Raw genomic sequence first — 22021 nt, 5'->3', positions numbered from 1 at the left:
GTTTACATAACCTTTTACTGTTGCCAAATTTTGCAGCCCACAGTTTAAGAAGCTAGGCTCTAAATAATAGTGTGTAGAGAGAGGAAGTTTGAGAAGCACTACTAAAACATACCTCATCTCTTTCTAGTCTATCCTCCACAGAGCTGGTAAAATACCATTGCTAAAGCACAAATCTGACCATAGTATTTCCCTACTCAAGAATCCTCAGTAGTTCCCTCTTGCCTTTAAAAAAGAACACAGACTCTTCAGCTTGAAATTTAGATCATTCCAGAGTCCGACATCGACTTATCTTTCTAGGCTTCTTGTACATTGCCGGCCTTCACACACTCTCCAGGAAAAGTGGCCTAGTTTCGGTTCTCCATAATTGGCACCCCATTTCTACTTCATGCTTTTCATATGCTGTCCACATGCCTGGCACTTACTCCCTCCCATATCTGCTTCTTAGAATCCTTAGCTCCCCTGCAAGGCTGAACTTAAGTGGTCCCTCCTACAGGAGGTCTTTCCTGGTTCCCCTAATTGTCAGTTCTTTCTCTCTCTGTCTCTGTCTGTCTCTCCCCCTCCTTCCTCAGTAACCATTTTTTTAAGGGTGTGGACATGTTGCTTCCCCCAAGTAGCAAATTAGCTCCTTGAGGGCAAGAACTGTTTTTCATATTGTCTTTGTACCCCAACCACTAGTACCTTACACAAAAGGTACTTAACAAATTGCTGAAATGGATTGCTTGCTGAATTGAATGGTTATGAATATTTTTTTAGCTGTGTTCTCCCACATGAAGAGCAGTTGATGTTAGGAGTTGAGCAGAGACTCACCCAAGGACTGGATGGTGGTGGGTGTGTTGACACTCTGAGCAGTTGGGTCAGGAACTGCCCCTTGACCATCCCATAGTGACTGAACTGCCAGAACAGTCTGGTTATCTATTCCTAAAGAGAAAAATACAGCTACATTAAAAAGCATGCACAGTGCACACCCGCTGACTCCCCCTGCTAAGCATATGGACCCCAAGGAGATCAAAGACAAAGGAAGGTTCATATACACCAAGTAATGTTTATTGCGGCACTTTTTGTAGCAGCTAAGAGCTGTAAGAAAAGTAGACGCCTACTGACTAAACAAACAGGGTCCATGAATGTAATGGAATAGAATACCATAAAAGATGACAAATATTAAGAATTCAAGGAAATACTGGTGCTAAATGGAGTGAGCAAAATTACACAGTAATAACAACTTCATAAAGAAAATATCTTTCCAAGGCTTAAGAAATTTTGATCCATGCAATGACCATCTATGATTCCAGAGCAATGATGAAGCATGCTACCCACCTCTTAACAGAGAAGTGATAGGCTCAAGATGCAAATTAAGATACACTTTTGGATACAGTCAATATGAGAGTTTATTGTGCTTGTATGAAAACTATGTATCCTTGTTACAAGAGTTTTGTTTTTCTTTTCCTTTTTTCCCTTAATGAAGGGGATGGGATCAAGGGAGGAATTGGCATAGGGTAGCAAAAAAAAAAAAAAAGAAAAGATCTGAAAGAATTGTCCTTGAAGTATTTTTTTTTTAATGCAAAAAGAGCTGGGTGGTGTGGCTGTGCAGGCCGGGAGTCCCTGAGGGTAGTAAGGCTGAGGCTGGTGAACTGCTTGAGCTTTAGGGTGACGTGCAGCAATAGGATGAAAGCTCATCAGGCACCTTACACTAAATTCAGCCCTGGTGTGGTGAGCCTGCAGGAGCAGAAGGTCACCAGGCTGCCTAAGGAAGGGTAAAGTGGCCCTGGTCCACTTCTAGCCTGGGCAAGACAGGGTAATATAGCAGCTCCCAGCCCCATCCCCCCCTTCCCAAACGCAAAGAGAACAGAAAGAAGGTTAGAAAAAAAAAGCACAGACAAGCAGGCCCAGCTTTGAAAACTATAGGGTAAATGTATACATATAAAGAACAGGAAGCTGTCCAGAATAGAGCTTTGTGGTTCCATTTTTTATTCTTTGTTATAAGGGATGGATCTCTGGGGGAGGGGCTGGAGTAGGGAAGGATTTTTTTGGAAATTAAAAACATATAAAAATGAAAGTAATAAAATTTTAAAAAGAAAGGAAGAAACCATGCATGGTCAAGACTCCCCAAGAGGAACAGCTCCCCCCACCCTTCCCCAAGGCCCAGTGTCCACATCACACAGACCCTCAGGAACTGTGCTGCCAGGGTTTTATCATTCTTGGACTCAGGAACAGCTCTCTTCATTATGGATAGAGAGAGAACTACACAAGTCTTTCCTAGTCTCCCCACCACCACTCTTTTTTTTTTTTAAACTTCTGGGTGTGATTTGAATTTATGGTTAAGCTTTCTCTCAAAAAGCCAGTTTCCTTCTTGCCCACAGCTCAGGGACTGTACAGGTCTGACATTTCATCTAGCAATATGCCTCTGCAGTGTCAAAAACCAAGTCATTTCCCAAATGCCTGAAACTGCTGCAACACATCACTTTAGCCACAGCTTTATCTCATTAGTCTGGTTTTAAAGCAAAGATCCTGAACTTTAAGGTTAATCTGAAGGCATGAAAACTGATATATGGACAGTAGTTCTAGGCCTGAAAATCCATCATCCATGGCTCTCTTAAGCGTGGCACTGTTGTCACATATAGCATGATATGTCAACCTGTGTTCCAGGGGCAGCTGGTAGTGCAGTAGATCCAGCACTGGGCCTGGAGCCAGGAAGATTTGACCCAGACACTTACTAACTGTGTGACCCTGGGCAAGTCACTTCACCTCTGTTTGCCTCAGTTTCCTCAACCATAAAATGGGGGTAATAAGAGCCCCTATGTCCCAGGGTTGTTATGAGGATCAAACGAGATAATATTTGTAAAGAACTTAGCATAGTGCCTGGAATGTAGCAGATGTTATATAAATGCTCACTCCCTTCCCTTTCATGGTTCCACAGATGTTAAGTCTATCCTACCTTGGGCTGTTTATCTAGATTGTGACACAGGCTAAAGGAGCACCTAGGCTAAGATTCTGGAGAGATCAAAGTAACTTCGGGTCTGAGCTGAAGGTCTTGTTTAGGGAAGGTATATGGTAGCTTTAATCAATCAAAAATTTGTTAAACACCAAACTGTATGCCAGACTCAATGGGAGATGCTAAGGGTATATGGGTACTAAGAATGAAGTAATTCCTATTCAAAAGGAACTTATATTCTAACGAGGGAGACAAGTATATATGAATATAAATGAATACAAATATCTACACAGAGTTAAAAATAAAGTAGTTTGGGGAAAAGGTCACTATAAATTAGGAGATCAGGAAAGGCTTCATGCAAACTATGGTGCAAAAGCTGCATCTTGAAGGAAGAGAGAGGCTCAATGGGTAGGAAGTAAGGAGTAAGTGCATCCCAGGCATGAGGGAACGGCCAGTGTAAAGGCACAAAGATGGGAGACAAAGAGTCAAAGGACATCCAGAAGGTCAGTCTGGCCATACTTCACAGTGCAGAAAGGGAGAGTCATTTTCAGCAAGGCTGTAATGAAAGGTTGGGGCCAGGATGTTTAAGGCTTTAAAAGAGAAACAGAATAGTTTCCATTTTACCTAGAGGCAATAGGAAGCCACTAGAGTTGGCTGAGTCACAAGGGAGCTACACGGCCAGATCCATGCTTAAGGAAAATTATTTTGGCAGAAAATGTAGCACAGACTGGAGTCAGGAGGGATCTGAAGCAGAGACCAATTAGAAGAGAATAAGGACTTGAACCAAGGTGGTAACTGTATCAGTGGAGAGAAGGGCTCAAATGTGAGAGATGTTGGCAACATAGCAACAGCAAAATCTGGCCACTGATTGGATATGTTGGGTGAGAGAGGATGGAGAATGCAGTATAATGCCAAGATGATGGACCTAGAAGACTGGCGAAATAGTGGTGCTTTCAAAGCGGGGAGTGTGGGGGGGTATCCCCCACTACTAGTGTCTTGATATTATCTTTCTTTTACTCTGCATACATCCTGTATGTAGAGTTATTTGTGTGTTGTCTCCCCTACTAGAACGTGAGTCCTTTTAGAGCAGGGACCCTTTGTGGGGGGTTTCTTTGTGACCTCAGGAGTTAATATTACTATGTTAGCCTCAATAAATGCTTTTCAGACATGATACTTGCTCTAGCTTATGCTTAGACCCAGCTCCCTAAAGTCACTTAAGGAGAATGGAGAAAAATGTAGAATTCCACTAGTGTGGGTACTTCCTCTGATATAAATCACAACCTCTTCATGCCTTAGTAGGGGGCTTTCAAGAGCTACTAAGACCAATAAAATTCATCACCTGTGGGTCAACCCTCTGGTAATGAGCCTTCCTGAAAAGAACTAGGCTGGTCCTTAGACAACAAATAGTCTAACATTGGGCACACGTCTGGAATCTTTCTAGCTCTGAAGGGCCTGTGACAGCTTGTGCTCCAATGGAATAGCTTTAGAAAACCCAGAAATACCTCCACAACACAGGGGTTTGGAATCAAGCGGAGGTCTGTAAGCAATAAAATACAACATAAATATAAGTGTGTATTACTATCATTATTACTACATATATTATGCTAAGCTAGGCACTAGAGGAAACAGGAGAGGAAAGGGGGCAACCAAGATAAATACATCTACCTTTTGTGTTTGACACTGCCCCTCCCATCGCTGTGTCCCTCTAAATCTGTTGAGATCTCTGTCGAATGTCAATTCACTGACAGCAGGGATGGTCATTTTTGTCTCTATCAGATTTGGCAGGGCCTGGCACACAGTAAGATCTTAATAAATGCTTGCTGAATTGAATTGAAATTCCTTCCTTTACTTCAAAACCAACTCAGTTACTTCCTACTCTATAAACAGCCCCTACCCAAGTAAGAATGGTCTGCCTCTCCTAAAATATCTTTCAGCTTCCCAATAGTTATGTGGTCAAAGGGTATGAACAAACAGGTCTCAAGAAAACAACTGAAAGCTATAAACAAACATATGAAAAAATGCTCCATTTCATTAAATAAATGTAAATCAATACAACTTTGAGATTTCATCTAAAACCTAGTAAATTAGAAAAGTTGACAAAAAGATGGAAGCAGCTAATGTTGGAGGGGTTGTGGACAGACAGAAACACTAATAAATTGGTTTTGCAGCCATGAAATCAATTTGAAATTATGCTAAGAAAGTGATGAAAATACCCATAAATACCATATACACCAAAAAAGTCTAAGATAATAATGTCCCACAAATACCAAAATATTTTTTGCAGCACTTATTGGAGCAAGGAACTTTATTCTTTTTTTTTTTTTTTGGTGAGGCAATTGGGGTTAAGTGACTTGCCCAGGGTCACACAGCCAGTAAGTGTTAAGTGTCTGAGGCCGGATTTGAACTCAGGTACTCCTGACTCCAGGGCCGGTGCTCTATCAACTGCGCCATCTAGCTGCCCCGGAGCAAGGAACTTTAAACAATCGAGTAGGAAAGAAACAAATTGTGGTACATGAATGTGATGGAATTTTATTGTACCATAAGAAAAAATAAATATAAATAAACAGAAGCATGGGAAGACATATGAACTCATGTAAAGTTAAGAAGAACCAAGAAAAAAATATACATTGACTACAATAATTTAAATGGATAAAACACACAGAAAATCCCAAATATTATATAATTATAATGATCAAGCCCAGACCCCAAGAGAAGAAAAGAAAATGTACCTTCCTCCCTCATCTGAAATGGTACTGAGATTACAGATGATGGGAAGACCAAATATTTCAAGACATTGTGTTAGTTTTGCTAAACTGCTTCTTTTCTCTCTTTATTCTTTGATACAAGAGATATCACTCTGAGGATAAGAGGGAGCAATGTACTTGAAAATGAAATAAAAACAAAAGATAATATTTTTTAAGTTTTCATAAAGAAAATTTCTCCTAGCTCTTCCATTCATTCAACAAACATCTAGTGCTTAGGACTTAGCAGAGCCCTGCAAAAGGCTCTAAGGGAGACAAGGATAAACTAAAGCTTACTGCATTAGAAAGATAAAAACAAAGTATTGCAAGGGGACAGGGAGGTAATTATTTATGATAAGGAAAGGAATCAAGGAGGGCTTCCTAATGGGGTAGTTGGATTTTTAGAGGATGTGTAAATGTTTATGAGGCAGCTAGGTGGCTCAGTGGATAGAGTTCTGGGCCTAGAGTCAGGAAGACCTGAAGTCAAATCCAGCCTCAGACATTTCCTTGCTGTATGATCCTGGATAAATCACTTAATGTCTGTTTGCCTTAATCTACTGGAGAAAGAAATGGCAAACCACTCAGGTATCTTTGCCAAGAAATCCCATGGATAGTATTGGTGTGATATGGTCCACGAAATCACAAAGAATCAGAAACAACTGAACAAAATGTTTATCAACCAAAGAGGGAGAATGAGAACATTCCAGATATCTGGACCACTACTACTTTTTTCAAGTGAAACTCCTTTCTCCATAGTCACTAATAATCTCTTAATTGCTGAATCTAATGGGCTTTTCTCAATCTCCATCCTTTTTACCTTTCTGCAGCCTTTGACATATCCATCACTCTGATGAGAGTATACATTGATACTCTCTTCTCCCTGGGTGTCTGTGACATTATTTTCTCCTGGTTCTCTTCCTATGTGTCCGACCATTTCTTCTCAGTCTCCTTAGATGGATCTTCATCCAGATCACACCCTTTAACAATGAAGGTCCCTGGGGCGGCTAGGTGGCGCAGTGGATAAAGCACTGGTCCTGGATTCAGGAGTACCTGAGTTCAAATCCGGCCTCAGATACTTGACACTTACTAGCTGTGTGACCTTGGGCAAGTCACTTAACCCCCATTGCCCCGCAAAAAAAAAAAGTAAAAAAAAAATTGTCAATGTATAATTGGGAAAAAAAAAAACACAATGAAGGTCCCTCGAGGCTCTGCTCTGGGCTTTCTTTCTCCCTTTATACTATTTCACTTGGTGAACTCATCAGCTCCCATAGATTCAATCATCTCTACGGGGATGATCCTCCGATTTATTTGTACAGCCATAACCTCTTTCCTGAGCTCTGGCCTCACATCTCCAACTGTCTATTATATGTCTCAAAATGGAATATGATAGACACATTAAAGTTAACATGTCCAAAACTAGACTCCTTTTCCTATACTAAATACTCCTCTCTTTCTAACTTCCTCATTACTGTCCAGAGTACCACCATCTCACTCTCTTCAAAACCTAGGTGTCATCTTTGACTCCACATTCTCATCCCACCCCACACAACCAATCATTTGTCAAGTCTTGACATGTCTACCTTCAAAACATCTCTCATACATGCCCCCCTTCTCTTTTCTGACACTGTTCCCACTATAGTGAATGACCTCATTACCTCAAGCTTGGATTATTGCAATAGTTTTTGGATTGGTCTCCTTGTCTCAAGACTCTCCCAACTGCAGTACATCTTCTACTCATTTATTAAATTGATCTTCCTTAAACATAGATGTGACCATGTCACCCATCTCTTTTCAATAAACTCCACTGGCTCCCTATCACGCCCAAGATCAAATATAAAATCCTGTTTAGCTTTTAAAGCCTTTTATAACCTGGTTCCTTCCTATCTTTCCAGTCACTTTATTCCCTTCCATATACTCTATGATCCAGAGCCACAGGCCTCAATCCAATTCCTTCCACAGGATATTTCATTTGCAAATTGGGCATTTTCACTCACCTGGCTATCTCCCATATCTAGATTTTCCTCTTTATTTCCTCCTCCTGACTCCAAGTTTCAGCTGAAGTCCTACCTTCTGTAAGAAGGCTTTTCTAGTCCTCTTTAATCTTGAGATTATCTCTAATTTATCCTGTATATATTTCATTTGTATAAAGTTGTTGGCATGTCGTCTTCACCATGAGACTGAGTTCTTCAAGAACAAATGCTGTCTTTTCCCTTTCTTTGTATCCCTATCACATTGCCTGGCACATAGTAGGCACTGAAATAGATTCATCCTGTGTCTTTTTTATTGATCCTATTTACAGTTGATTTTGTCCCATTACTGCCTAAGTCATGATTCTCTGTCTCCAAACTTAATTCAGAAATTCAGCTATATTGTAAAGAGTTAAGTTTAGAAATCCAGTTCTCTTGTTAATCACTCTTCTATTCTTGTGTCAAGGAAATCTGTTATCCTTGAAGGAGTCAGGTGGACACCAGGGAGTCTGGTCTAGTATCATTACACCATCAAGCTATCCTTCAAGGATGTCTGGTTTGTTATCCAAAGAAGTCTGGTTTGCTATCTCTGTCGTTGCAGATGCAGCTGGACTCACAGTGAACATTTCTTCACAGGAAGGAAAGAGGGGGTTGTTGCTAGCCCTCATTCCCAATTTTCAGACAATCATATTTTCTTCCGTTTTTGATGCTAGCCTTCCTATTTTCTGTACTCCCCAAAACTACAAAAGGGAGTTGTCCCCTTCATTCAGGGTCTTAGCTTTGCCTAGGAAGCTGAAATACTATTTATTGATAAATTAATGTTTTACTAATAAATTGTACATACTCAGACCTTTTTAGCTCAATTTGCCTTTATTAAATCCTATCAAGATAGCACTTAAAAGCTTGTTGGCTCCCCCCCCCCTTTTTCTCACTCATTTTTATTATATTTATTGTGTACACAATCATAGATTTTAAGAGTTGGAAAAACCCTTTGAGATTATCTAATCCAACCAATTCATTTTACAGATGAAGAAACTGAAGCCAATAAAAGGAGTTCAGGGTATGGGGGTAGGAATAAAATGTGGTAGCTAGAATCAGAGATAATAAATTTTGAATTGGAAAGGACCTCAGGAGTCATCTATTTCAAGCGCTTCATTTTAAAGATCAGGACACTAAGGCCTAAAGAGGTTAAATGACTTTCCCAATATAATACAGATAGCAAATTTTCAAAGATGGGTTTTGAAACCAGGTCCTCTGAGTCTACAGCCAGCTCTATGCTGACTCCAAGGAGAACTATGCTCAAATCTAGGCCCTGGTACTTATGACTTACAACCCATGTGAACTTAGGCAAGTCGCTTCTCATATCTGGACTTCAATTCCTTCAGCTGTATTATTAAAAGATTGCTTCAGGGGCAGCTAGGTGGCGCAGTGGATAGAGCACCAGCACCATTCCAGAGTCAGGAGGACCTGAGTTCAAATCCAGCCTCAGACACTTGACACTAGCTGTGTGACCCTGGGCAAGTCACTTAACCCCAATTGCCTCACAAAAAAAAAAAAAAAAAGATTGCTTCAAACCCCAAATAAGAAGAAAATCGATGATGAGGCTGGCAAACTGCCAAAGATAAGAAAATATGTGAATAGTCAACATTAGAGAGCCTTCCAGAAAGCATACTGTTGAACTTGTTTGATCCAGCTACTCTGCAAAACTATTTGGAATTTTAAGAAAAACGTGAATAAAATGTCTGTAACCTTTGACCTCAAAAATCCCACTGCAAAGCAAGAGGACAAATGGGAGAAAGGTCTTTGTTATACTATTTTTTGTGGTCACAAAGAAACAACACAATTGCTCATCAACTGGCCAAATGAATTACAGAACATTAATGGTATGGAATATTACTAACAGTAACATAGAAATTGAAAGAATATGACTATTTCAGAGATGCCTGGGAAGACTCCCTTGAACTGATGCAGGGTCAACAATAATGTAACAGAACAGGACACTGTTAAGTGTCATGGCTATGTCTGACCCTACAGAAGAATTAAGAAAATGCCCGTCCCTGCCCTCACTGCAGGGAGGGGAAGGAGAGTTAAGGGTGTGAGCATTTACTCTCAATCAGTTTCCATATGTTACTTAGTCTTTCGGGCAGTTTAGTTTTCCTTTTTCAATCTTTGTGAGCAAGTTATGAGTAGGAGAGGAGATGGAGGTCTATTCAGAAATGAAATAACAAAGGACATCAATAAAAATTAATTTCTTGTGTGTGTGTGTGTGTGTGTGTGTGTGTGTGTGTGTGTGAGAGAGAGAGAGAGAGAGAGAGAGAGAGAGAGAGAGAGAGAGAGAGAGAGAGAGAGAGAGAGAGAGAAATGACCTTGGAGGTCCTATCCTGGTTCTATTTAGGGACCTGCCCACGTTCACCAAGGCCGGGTCGCGGCTTGCACCCACCCCCTGCTCCCTCCCCACTCCCCAGTTAGGGTGTGACCTCCCCAAGGGCAAGGCCCGCGCCCCTCCAGCTTCGTGCGCACTAAGGCCGGCATCCAAACTGGCAGGATGGGAGTCAGGGGGTCCGGAAAACCCCTGAGGCCTGGTCCGGCTTGGCGGCCCGGATGCAGGGAGCGCCCCCCAGAGTCCGTCCGGCCTTTCTCGGTCGCTCGGTGCGCTCTGCGCGGGTATGGCTAGCCATGGCGGCCGGGGCCTCTCGGCCCGCCCCTCCCGGGCCAGGGCCTGCGGGCCGGCTCTTCCAGGCCGCAGACCTCCTCCCGCCCTCCCCGCGCACGAGGCCCTTCGCCGTGGCTGTTCCAGGTAGCTGGCCCCGCCGCCCCAGCTCCTAGGACGCCCTGGCCCCAGCCCTAGGCGGCGGCAGCAGCGAGGTTGCTGGGGCGGGTGGCGGCAGCGGCGCGGAGGGAGGGGTGGCGCGCGGCGCGGAACAGCCATCCCCGCCCGCCGCTCCCCGGGGCCGCGCGCCGCCCCTCCGCGCCCTGCAGCCACCGCCGCAGCCCGCGCGCCCGCCCGCCCGCCCGCCGGCCGCCGCAGCCCGGCCCGCGCCGCGCCGCTCACCTTCCAGCGCCTCGAAGATTGTCTGCGCCATCTTGGAGCCGCCGCCGCCGTCGTCGCCGCCGCCGAGGGCTCGGGGCTAGACGAGCATTGTGGGAGCGGCGGCGGCGGCGGCGGGAGCGGCGGCCGTGAGGACAATGGCGGCGGCAGCTGCGGCAGCAGAGGGCAGACCGAAGGCGGGCAAGAGGCTCCGGGGCGCGAAGGCAGGGCACGCGGGCGGCAGGGGGCGCCCTCGAGGCGCTGCTCCCACCGACCTAGCACCCCCTAGCCCACCGGGCTCCCCTTTCTCAAGCGCAGACACTCGCCCGCTCCAGTACAGTGCACGAACACTCCCCTCTCCCCCTGGGGTCTGTCTCTCCTTACACACTTCCCACGCTACCCCGCCCAACACTCCCAGTGGGGTTCACCCCCTCTTACCCTTCCCTCCATATTCCACCCCACCCCCGGGGTTCTCTTTTCCATACACTTTCCTCCTTACCCCCCCCCCAACCTGGTGCAACCCACGTTCCCACTTCCCCCGTGATGTCCACACCTTCACACTCCAACACATACTCCCCTACTACAGCCCAACACCCTACCAACTCCTCTAGTGGGGTCCACGCATATTCCCAGATCCCTATGTCCAAATAAACTCCTAGATACAGGCACACAACCTTACCTCGAGCCTAGCTTTTTAAACCTTGGGTCAAGACCCCATATCGAGTCTCTTAACCGAATGTGAGGATCGAGGAAAATTTACGCATACCTATTTTATATACCTATTTACCCGGGGTCCAGTAAAAATTTCTCTGGTGAAAAGTGGTCGTGAGTGGAAAGTTTAAATAGTCCTGAACTAGAGTATATTTCCACACCCCATCTTTGAATGCACTACTCATTCCCCCAGCACACCTACCCTACCTGGGTTCCACCTACACACACTCCATCCTAGACGCACCCATGAACACACTCCATATTCAATTGCAGCCCCATTCCTAACACACCCATACCCAAATACACTCCCCTCACAAGCCTTCTCATCTGGGGTCACCTATATTCCATCCTTATACAAACATACCACATGCCTGACAGACACCTAGCGCTATCATATATGTGTGTGTATAAATACTTTTGTGCATATACACACACACACACATATCCACTCTTCCCAGAGGACCTTTTCCCCTTTACACAGACCTGCCTTTGATATTTCACTCCCCCATTCCAGTGTCACTGAAAACTCATGCTCATTCAGATTTTCCTTTCCCCATTTGATGCCTCTTTTCCCTAAATAATAATGTTTCCCAGAAACCTTAACTATAATACCCTCTCTAGCAATAATCTGACTCTACTAAGCAAGAAAACCTATAGTAAGCCCTTCACTGCAGAATATTCACAGTCCAGGATGAAGGTCAAGGATGATCCCTGTCTTATTCGATTTCTTGGAGCCACCTGCTGGTCCTTGAAAGAAGGATGAGTGAGTGTTGACAGAGAAAAGAAGAGAGATACCCAGAGAATTGAGGCCCTGATTGCTAATGTTATTCTTGTTTTGATTCAGAACTAACAACCCAAACCCTTTCCCAGTCCAAAGCTCTGTGGTTTTCAGCAAATTTAAGAGTCTGATTTCCCTAAGTCAGATCTCCCTACCATATGCCTCAGAACTAAGAGCTTCAGTTGTTTAAGCTGCTGAAGTCAAGAGTCTATCAGCAACCATTAGTTCCTTCTGTAGAGGACTCTTGGGCTGCACCAAGGTTGCTATGCCTGCTCTTCTGGTTGTCGACATATTTTCCCTTTTCCTTTTTTTCCCTTTCTCTTTAATTCAAAGATCCCTTATTTCATATGACCATTTCCTTCACTGATGGAATTCATAACCCATCTGTGATTGCTTACTACATAATATTCCAAAGTTGCTGTGCTCCAGAAGTTAATCATCCCATAGTCAAACTGCTGATGAGCTTTCCAGAATTAACTAGTCCCCATAATATCAGGTTTGGGGATCTTCTGGCAGCCATTGCCCCCTTCATCCTGGCCTTGTTGAGATTTCCAGAATTTTCCCAGGCTTTCAGGTCCAGTCTGAGAATCTCTTCTACCCACCAAATCTAATTACTGAAGAAAGCAGGTTACAGTGAAATGGAGCTTTCTACTAGGAAAACTATTAGGGGAGAAGTAAAAAGAAACAAAGCAGTACTGAATGAAGGCCACAAAGTTACAACCTCATGCTATTGTCTAGTTTCGATCCTTTCTTTTAATTTTGAAACCTGTCTTTGTGACTCTTTTCCCCCTCTGACCTCTCATGCTCCTTAACAAGGTATTACCTCATACTCCTAGGGACATTCAGTGCTGTGTTCATTGATTGACCTAATTAAGAGTTGTCTTATGTTGGAATCAGTAAGTTATTTCCCCAGAGGGACAGTTTAGTAGGACCTTAGGGTGCTAGAGAACTGCATTGACTATTGTTTCAACCACCCACACAAGTTCTGAATTTGGGGTGTGGATATGGAATTTCCCCAGTTCTGCAACATTCCCTTTCTATGTCTCCCTTCTACTATCTCTTCATAGCCTTTCAAAACTACACCCCCTTCAAGGAAAGACAGTGAGCTCTTGAACTCATGACATGATCACTCCAAAAAACATTCAAATAACACCATAGGAAGATGCCCGGAGCAGCAAAACTCAGAGAAGAATGCGCTGAAATCATCTTCTAACCAAGAACAGCTTGGAAGGTCAGAAGGAGGGAGCTGCTGTGCTGATACAGGAGTCGAGCCCAACCCCACAGTCACCCTGATACAGATCTAGTCCCAGGAAGGCCTCACCAGAGAAAGAGACCCCCAGAGCCTCTTAATCAACTGAAGCGCCAGTGTCGCCTGGAACTAAGCTCACAGTCTGGTGAGAGGGCTGAGCCCTGGGCAGGGGGGAGACTACAGGGGTCTATGGTGGTGCTGAGGCAGAACTTGGATTTTCCACCCCTGCAGAGAACCAGGAGGTAGGTTTGAGTAGCAGTGGCCCAGGTTGGGGAGGGGCACAGGCTAGTTGGAGCTCACAACCACAACACACAAAGCTGGTTGATTAGCAAGTTGGCCTGGGGTCATCTATGGACCAGGAAACAGGCCAGGCAAGTGAAGAACCTGATCCTCCTTATATCAAAACTACAACCCCTTCATTCTCTCCCCCTTACATCTTTGTCCTAGAGGTGGTAAATTGGGTTAATCAAGAAAAGCAAAAAGAAGTCTGTCAAACTATCAAAGGAATATTTTATAGAGCTAGAAAAAAATAATGCAGAAGATTGAAAAGTCAAGAATCATAAGGGGAAAAGTGGAAGGGGAGGGGAGGACCTAGAAGTATTAGATCTCAAACTGTACTACAGAGCAGTAATCATTAAAATAATTTGGCATTGGTTAAAAATAGGTCAACCAGTGGAACAGATTAGGTATGCAACATACAGAAATAAACAGTGACATCATTTTGATAAACCCAAAGACTCAAGTTACTGAGGGAAGGATTCAGTATTTGACAAAAACTGTTGGGAAAATTGGGCAGCAGTCTGGTAGAAATTAGACCAACTCCTCATGTCATATACTAAAATAAGCTCTAAATAAATGACCTAGATATATAGATCATAAATTAGAGAAGCAAGGAAGAAATTACGTTTCAGATCTATGAGTACAGAAGAGCTCATAAATAAACAAGACATAAGAAGGATCACACAAGATAAAAAGGACAATTTTGATTATATAAAATTTGAAAGGTTTCACACAAAGAAATCATCGTTAAAATCAGAAGGGAAACAGGTAAAGTGGGAGGGATTTTGCCACATCTCATATAGAGCATATATAAGAAATAGATTCAAATTTATAAGACTTAAGACTTTAGTTAATAATAACTAGTAAAAGGATGCAAACAGGCAATTTTCAAAGGAAGAATTGCAACCTAACATTCAACCTTGAAAAATATTTTAATCACTAATAACTAGAGAAATGCAAAGTAAAGCAACTTTGAAGTTCTACCATATGCTCATCAAACTAGTAAAGATGACAAATGATGGAGGGGCTGCAGAAAAGCAGGCACACCAATGCATTGTTGGTGGAGCTATGAACTAATTGGTCAAGCCATTCTGGAAAGCAATTTAGAGCTATGTCCAAAAGTTTAAAAAGTGTGTATACCCTTTTGCATATCCAATGATACCAGTACTAGACCTTTCCTTTTTCTTTGTACGTACAAAGAAATGTGCAAAAATATATTAGCCAACATTTACATAAGATTTTTAAGGTTTTAAGGTACCTTACTAATATTTTATCCTCACAATTCTGAGAGGTAGGTGCTATTATCATCCCCATTATATAGATGAGGAAACTGAGACAGACAGATGTTAAGTAAGTTGGCCAGGGTCATACAACTAGCGAGTATAAGAGGTAAGATTCAAATTCAGGATTTACTGATTCTTTTCAATGCTCTACCCATTATACCACACTGCCTAACCCTTACTAAAATATTTATAAAAATTCTTTTCATAGTAGCCCCACATTGGAAACTAAGAGGGGTTATCCTCCTCTATTGGAAGATGGCTAAACAAATTATGTCATAGGATTGTAATGGAATATTATTATGTCATAAGAAATGACAAAATTTAGTTTCATAGGAAATTTCAAGACCTTATGAACCATATAACTGATATCATATTGTTTACTTTTTCAATGGGTGGGGGAGGGGCAAGAGGGAAGAAGTTTGGAGCACAAAATTTTTTAAATGAATATTAATATAAATAAAAAAGGCCTTATGAACAGAATAAAAAAGAAGTGATCAGAATTAGGAGAACAATTTGTACAAACAACAATATTAATGAGAAAAAAAAACTTTGAAAGACATTAGAACTCTGATCACTAAATACAATGAAAAACCATAAGTCCAGAAGACCAAAGATGAAGCATAATTCCTCCTGCCAGAGAGGTGATGATCTTAAAATACATAGAGAGTCATATATTTTCGGGGCATGACCAATGAGGGAATTTGTTTTCTGGACCATATATGTGGTCTATATATGTTTATAATAAGAGTTTAATTTTTTAGGGTTTTTCATTGTTAAATTATGGGGGAATAAAAAATTATAAATACAAAAATAAAATTCTTTTAAATGAATGTCACAGTGGGAGTAAAAAACAGAAGTGGGGGGGGGGATGTTATAAAGAACAGCTGAATGGAAAATGGATGTTAGAATTCCAAGCATTATAACCCATTGTCACCTGGTTTGGGTTTTGGAAATCCAAAATGGAAGGGAAAGGGTAGTTAAATATATGGTCAGATTTAGCCAAACACTAACCCAATAGATCCAATAATTACCCCATATTCATTATGATGCAATATCACAGTATCTTGACCTTTACACTACTGGTTATATCTCAAAGGTAGACAGATCTTTCTTTAATTGACCAAATGATTCGATATACGCAAACACAGTCCAACTTATTCTTTAAAAAATTAAATTTTATGCTTGCCTTCTCAAAGGGGTGGGGGGGAAGGAAAAGAATTTGGAACTCAAAGTTTTTTAAATGGATGCTAAAATTGTTTTTACATGTAATTGGGCAAAATAAGATATTAAATTAAAAAATTAAATTTTGTATGCACACATGTTCACATTATTGTAATTTCCCCCTTCCCCTTCTTTTTATTAAACTTATAGCATTCTAGAACAGAGAGGTCAAATTCAGAGCCCATGGGCCTCAAAAGGTCTGAAACCAGATTAAAATGTAATTCAAAATGCTTAACAAAATAAATAAAAATATAATACAACAAAGATAATGTTAAATTGTAGTTTTCTAAGTTAATAAGTAGCACACAGTGTTCATTTCTACTTAAGTTTGATACCACTGTTCTAAACACTAATTCTGAGGGAGCTCTAGCCATCTGCCAATAATATTTTTAATATTTCATTTTCTCCAATTACATATAAAGACAATTTTTAACATTATATTAAAAACTGAGATCCAAATTATCTCCTTCTGTCCCTCACCAACCCCTCCCTAAGACAGTAAGCAATTTAATATAGGTTATGTATGTGCAATCATGTAGAACATATTTCCACATCATTGGTCATGTTGTGAAAGAAGAAACAGGCCAAAAGAAAAGAAATATATATATGTATATATATATATATATACACACACACACACACACACACACACACACACACACACACACACAGTGAGAATAGTATGCTTCAATATGCATTCAAACCCTCTAAGTTCTTTCTCTGGAGGCAGATAGCATTTTCTATCATTTGTCATTTGAAATTGTCATTGTATTGCTGAGAAGAGCTAAGTTGTTCATAGTTAAATTATGGCACAATGTTTCTGATGTTGTATACAATATTCTCTTGTTTCTGGCAGTAATATCTGGTAAGATGTGTTACTACCAACATATGAATATAAACAAGGACAGTGATAATGAGCACTAGAGGTTGCCTGTGACAACTACCAGTGAGTGCCTATTTTCCCTGACTTGAAGAAAAAAATATAACTTTGTTGACACAAATATGTAGATTTGAAGAGAGACAAACTAATTCACACAAAACCCAACATGATTTCCACAGGTCACTCAGTCTTGAAAACATCTCAACTGGAAAACCAGGTAACATTTCACAGAATAGTATTATGTCTCATCGGCTGAGTCAAGTAGAGTAAAGCAGCCATAATCAGGTCACCAGCATCAAAGGTATCCCTGACATGGGTTCTTTTGTACTAGTCTAACTGCCTTCCTGTTAAAAGGAAGGTGCCAATCCTAGCATGTCCTATATTCTTCTTTTTTTTTTTTTAGTGAGACAATTGGGGTTAAGTGACTTGCCAAGGGTCACACAGCTAGTAAGTGTTAAGTGTCTGAGGCCAGATTTGAACTCAGGTACTTCTGACTCCGGGGCCAGTGCTCTATTCACTGCACCACCTAGGTGCCCCTCCTATATTCATTATTAAAGCTGATTCTTTTCCTCTCTCTTGTGCTTCTGTCTTTATACTTCATTATTATTCCTGCCAGGTTTCTCAACCATCTCCACTGATTGTATAAGTGGGCTTGGCTTTCAGAGCCTATGAATAAGCAAAAATGGCTGTCACAAATGAGAAGATAAATAATGCTTTATGGTGAGCAAAGTTGGTATCCATAGAGGCTGTGAGAAAAAATTCACCATCTCTTACTAAATTTTTTTCTGTGATTCCTATAACCTAAATTTAAAAGTCCCAATGATGGGGGCAGCTAGGTGGCACAGTGGATAAAGCACTGGCCCTGGATTCAGGAGGACCTGAGTTCAAATCTGGCCTCAGACACTTGACACTAGCTATGTGACCCTAGGCAAGTCACTTAACCCTCATTGCCCGGCAAAAAAAAAAGTCCCAATGACTTCTTATGCACGGGTTTCAGTATACTATGGGCACTCCATCTATATTAAATTCTCATAAATAATATTGGCCCATGGATTGCCATGGCCAAAGAATTCATCTCCAAGAGTCCAGACTACCAGTGATAAATCTCTCCATATTTTAGCTGAGCTAGTTCTTCGAAAGCAAATATAATCAGTTGTAGGGATCATACTTAGTACTTGAGGACAGAACATTATGAGTTCGCTTTAATAATGGCAAAATATTTTACAAATCTCAGATAGCTACTACTATTATCAGTATTTGCTATGGTAGCTCTTTTTGTTTAGTCATTTCAGTTGTGTCTGACTTTTCCTGACCCCATTTGGAGTTTTCTTGGCAAAGATATTGTAGTAGTTTGCCATTTCCTTCTCCAGTTCATTTTACAGATGAAGAAACTGAGGCAAACAAGGTTAAGTGACTTTCCCAGGGTCACACAGCTAGTAAATGGCTGAGGCCAGATTTGAACTTAGGTAGATGTCTTTTTTTTTAAGTGAGGCAATTGGGGTTAAGTGACTTGCCCAGGGTCACACAGCTAGTAAGTGTTAAGTGTCTGAGGCCGGATTTGAACTCAGGTACTTCTGACTCCAGGGCCAGTGCTCTATCCACTGCGCCACCTAGCTGCCCCTGGTAGATGTCTTCTTGACTCCAGACATAGCACTCTGTCCAGTGAGACATCTAGCTGCCCTTGGTAACCTTTTGCATCTAACTACAACAGGTTGGCAGGATGGTCTTTTCTGAACAATATGGTAGTAGAAAGAGGAAAGAATACTTTTTAAAAATGAAAATATGAATTTGGCCAAACAATAAGGGAGTTATTACTTGTTTGATACAAAAGTTTTTACTACCAGAGACCTATAATTAGTGAATTAATCTTGTACAATGGTGTGGTGGTAAATGTTTAACAACCAGAACTCTGGAGGAGGATAGTATAGGTGCTTTTGTCTTACATTTTTACATTGCAAAAGCATATACATATATATATACATACATACATACATATATAAGTTTATTATTAATTTTACTGACATAAAGGTTGTGTAACATATGATTTACAATTAATAATTAAATATATAATGTGCTTTATTGCAAATTCCATATAGTTAATTGATCCTCACAGAATGATTTCATTGATTTTTGCCAAATTCTCTTTAAAAAAATAATAAACATTTTTAGTTAAAGTTTTGCGTTCCAAATTCTCTCCCTCCTTCCCTCCCTTCCCTCCCTGCTCCCTGAGTGTGGTAAGCAATCAGATATAGGCTATACATGTACAGTTATGGAAAACATCATATTAGTCATTTTGTAAAAGTAAACTTGAATAAAAGAAAAAATGAAAGAAAATTTAAAAATAGCATGCTTCAGCCTGTGTTCAATCAATATCAGTTCTTTCTTTGGAGGTAGATAGTATGCTTTATCATTAGTCCTTTGAGTTTGTTTTGGATCATTTTACTGCTGAGAATAGTTAAGTCATTCACAGTTCTTCATCAATCAATATTGCTGTCACTGTGCACAATGTTCTCCTGGTTCTGCTCACTTCACTATACATCAGTTCATATGAGTCTTTTCAGGCCTTTCTGAAATCATCCTGTTTGTCATTCCTTATATTCCATCACAATCATATACCACAGCTTGTTTAGTCATTCCCCAATTGATGGGCATTCCTTTGATTTCCAGTTCTTAGCCACCACAAAAAGAGCTGCTATAAATATTTTTGTACAAATAGATCTTTTTCTCTTTTGGGGGATGTGAAAGCATACTTTCTAAGGGTTTCCCTCAGAATAAAAATGAAAAGATTCAAATTTGGTTAAGTATTTTCAAGAGGAAGAATGACTTTCAAAGCTTGCTTACTTGTAAGAGATATCAACAGTTGTACATGAATTAAATTTGAATCTCCAAGGTACTATCACTACTATCTCTAATTTGTCATTAAATTGACCTATTTTAAAAGAGTAAAACATATTGGTAGTACAGACAAGTTAATTATATAATGTTACTACCATTTTCTGAATTCTTAAATGAATCTGATTTGAAAATGAGAAACACCACAAGCATTACTTGTGAACACTTAGTAGTACTTTCTGTCTATCAGAAGGTGTCTACTATTGGGAAAATTTGAATTGTATATACATATGTAAATTACTAAAATGTGATTTCATTTGTAAACCACCCAAACAATCACTTTGGGGACACTGAAGAAGAGTATCTGGGAGAATTATCTTCAAATTAAAGACAATAATTTTGACAATTAAAATTCATTTGATAATTTATAACTCATAATAACTCATTAAAATCACAGAATATTCATTATTCCTTAGAAAGCAATAAAAATATCCCCTTTTAACTTTACTGCAAAGCAAAATTTTCACTTGGATAGTAATAAAATCACAGTGAAGAAATTGGTTGATATCTGGCTCTGTATGTGTATATATATATATATAGCAGGGCAATGAGGGTTAAGTGACTTGCCCAGGATCACATAGCTAGTAAGAGTCAAGTGTCTGAGGCCAGATTTGAACTCAGGTCCTCCTGAATCCAGGGCTTGTGCTTTATCTACTGTGCCACCTAGCTGCCCCAACAGCTATATATATATTTTTAACTACAAGGACTGAAAAATTAGTGAGCTCTTTCGTATATAAGTGTGTATGTGTGCGTGTATACATATATACACATGTGTGTATATGTATATAATTTATTTAACATTAATTTTTTTTTTGAGTTCCAAATTCTCTCCCTCTCTCCAGATCCTTTCCCATGCAATGGGAAGGCAAGCAATATGATATCAATCATACACATTCATGAAAAACATATTTCTACATTAGTTATGTTTTTAAAAAAGCAAGAAAAAAGTGAAAAAATAAATCTGCATTCAAAGTTTATCATTTCTCTTTCTGAATTTGGATAGCATTTTTTATCTAGTCCTTTGGAATCATCTTGGGTCATTATATTGATTTGAATGGTTACATCTTCCACAGCTGATCAGTGCTGGGAGTCAATCAACATTGCTGTTGCTATGTACAACATTCTCTTAGTTCTGCTCACTTTACTTTGCATTGGTTCATATAACTCTTCCATGTTTTTCGGAAGCCATCCTGCTTGTCATTTCTTATAGCACAATAGTGTCCTATCACAATCATATACCACAACTTGTTCAGCCATTTCCTAATTGATGTTCATCCCCTCAATTTCTAATTCTTTTCCACCACAAAAAAAGCTGCTATAAATATTTTTGCATATATAGGTCCTGTTCCTTTTTCTTTTATCGCTTTGGTTTACAGACCTGGTTAGTATTGCTGGGTCAAAGGGTATGCACAGTTTGATGGCTCTTGGAGCATAATTCCAAATTGTTCTCTAGAATGGTTAGAACAGTTGAAATGAGTGAGTTCTCATAGAATGATAACAACCACATAGAATATCTTCAAAAATATTTCCCATGACATTTATGAATCTATCTTTAAATATAGCCTTTTTTTTTTTCCTTTGGTGGGGTTAAGTGAATCCAGGGCCCGTGCTTTATACACTGTGCCACCTAGCTGCCCCTAAATATAGTTTCAAACAAAATTTATTTTATTTCAGTGATGAAAAAAATGAAGAAGACTTAAATTTTACTCTCTGGTTAGCACACAATCCTAGATAATTTTAGGGACCCATGGAAAACAGCAATAGCTCTATCTTGTAGTGATAATAACACAAAAGATACAATTTTCAAAATCCCTCCTCTCAGCCATGGTGGTGCCCCTAGGAATTCTTACCTCAGCCTCTTAACTATGGTTCTGTTTCCATCAGCTTATTCTGGGTTTTGTTCTCCTCATTCCAGTTTTCTTTCTTTTCTTTATTTCTCTAGGAGGCTAATTTTCCAGTCCCTCCTGTCTGGCAACAGTTTCACTAGATAATTGGATTGGTTGTCCTCCTACTATAGTATAGTTATAGATAGAAGAGTTTGACAAAAACTTAGGTGATAAAAT

The 22021-nt window shown here is 40.4% G+C and overlaps 1 protein-coding gene across 2 annotated transcripts in view; it reads right to left on the bottom strand.

Annotated features, from left to right (window-relative positions):
• Positions 1–10822, bottom strand: part of ZNF341 (zinc finger protein 341) — a 33316-nt gene extending 22494 nt beyond the window's left edge. For both annotated transcript variants that reach the window (XM_043988841.1, XM_043988842.1), the window contains exons 1-2: positions 10690–10822; positions 808–918 (exon numbers count right to left, since the gene is read on the bottom strand). In XM_043988841.1, the coding sequence (XP_043844776.1) occupies positions 808–918; positions 10690–10720 (142 nt within the window). In that variant the 5' untranslated portion in view covers positions 10721–10822. The remainder of the gene's footprint in view (positions 1–807; positions 919–10689) is intronic.
• Positions 10823–22021: the final 11199 nt, after the last annotated feature.

Source organism: Dromiciops gliroides, chromosome 2 (assembly GCF_019393635.1).
Source record: "Dromiciops gliroides isolate mDroGli1 chromosome 2, mDroGli1.pri, whole genome shotgun sequence".
Taxonomy (NCBI): domain Eukaryota; kingdom Metazoa; phylum Chordata; class Mammalia; order Microbiotheria; family Microbiotheriidae; genus Dromiciops; species Dromiciops gliroides.
The sequence above is the reverse complement of the archived record's forward strand: the minus strand, read 5'-3'. Positions and strand labels throughout refer to the sequence as shown.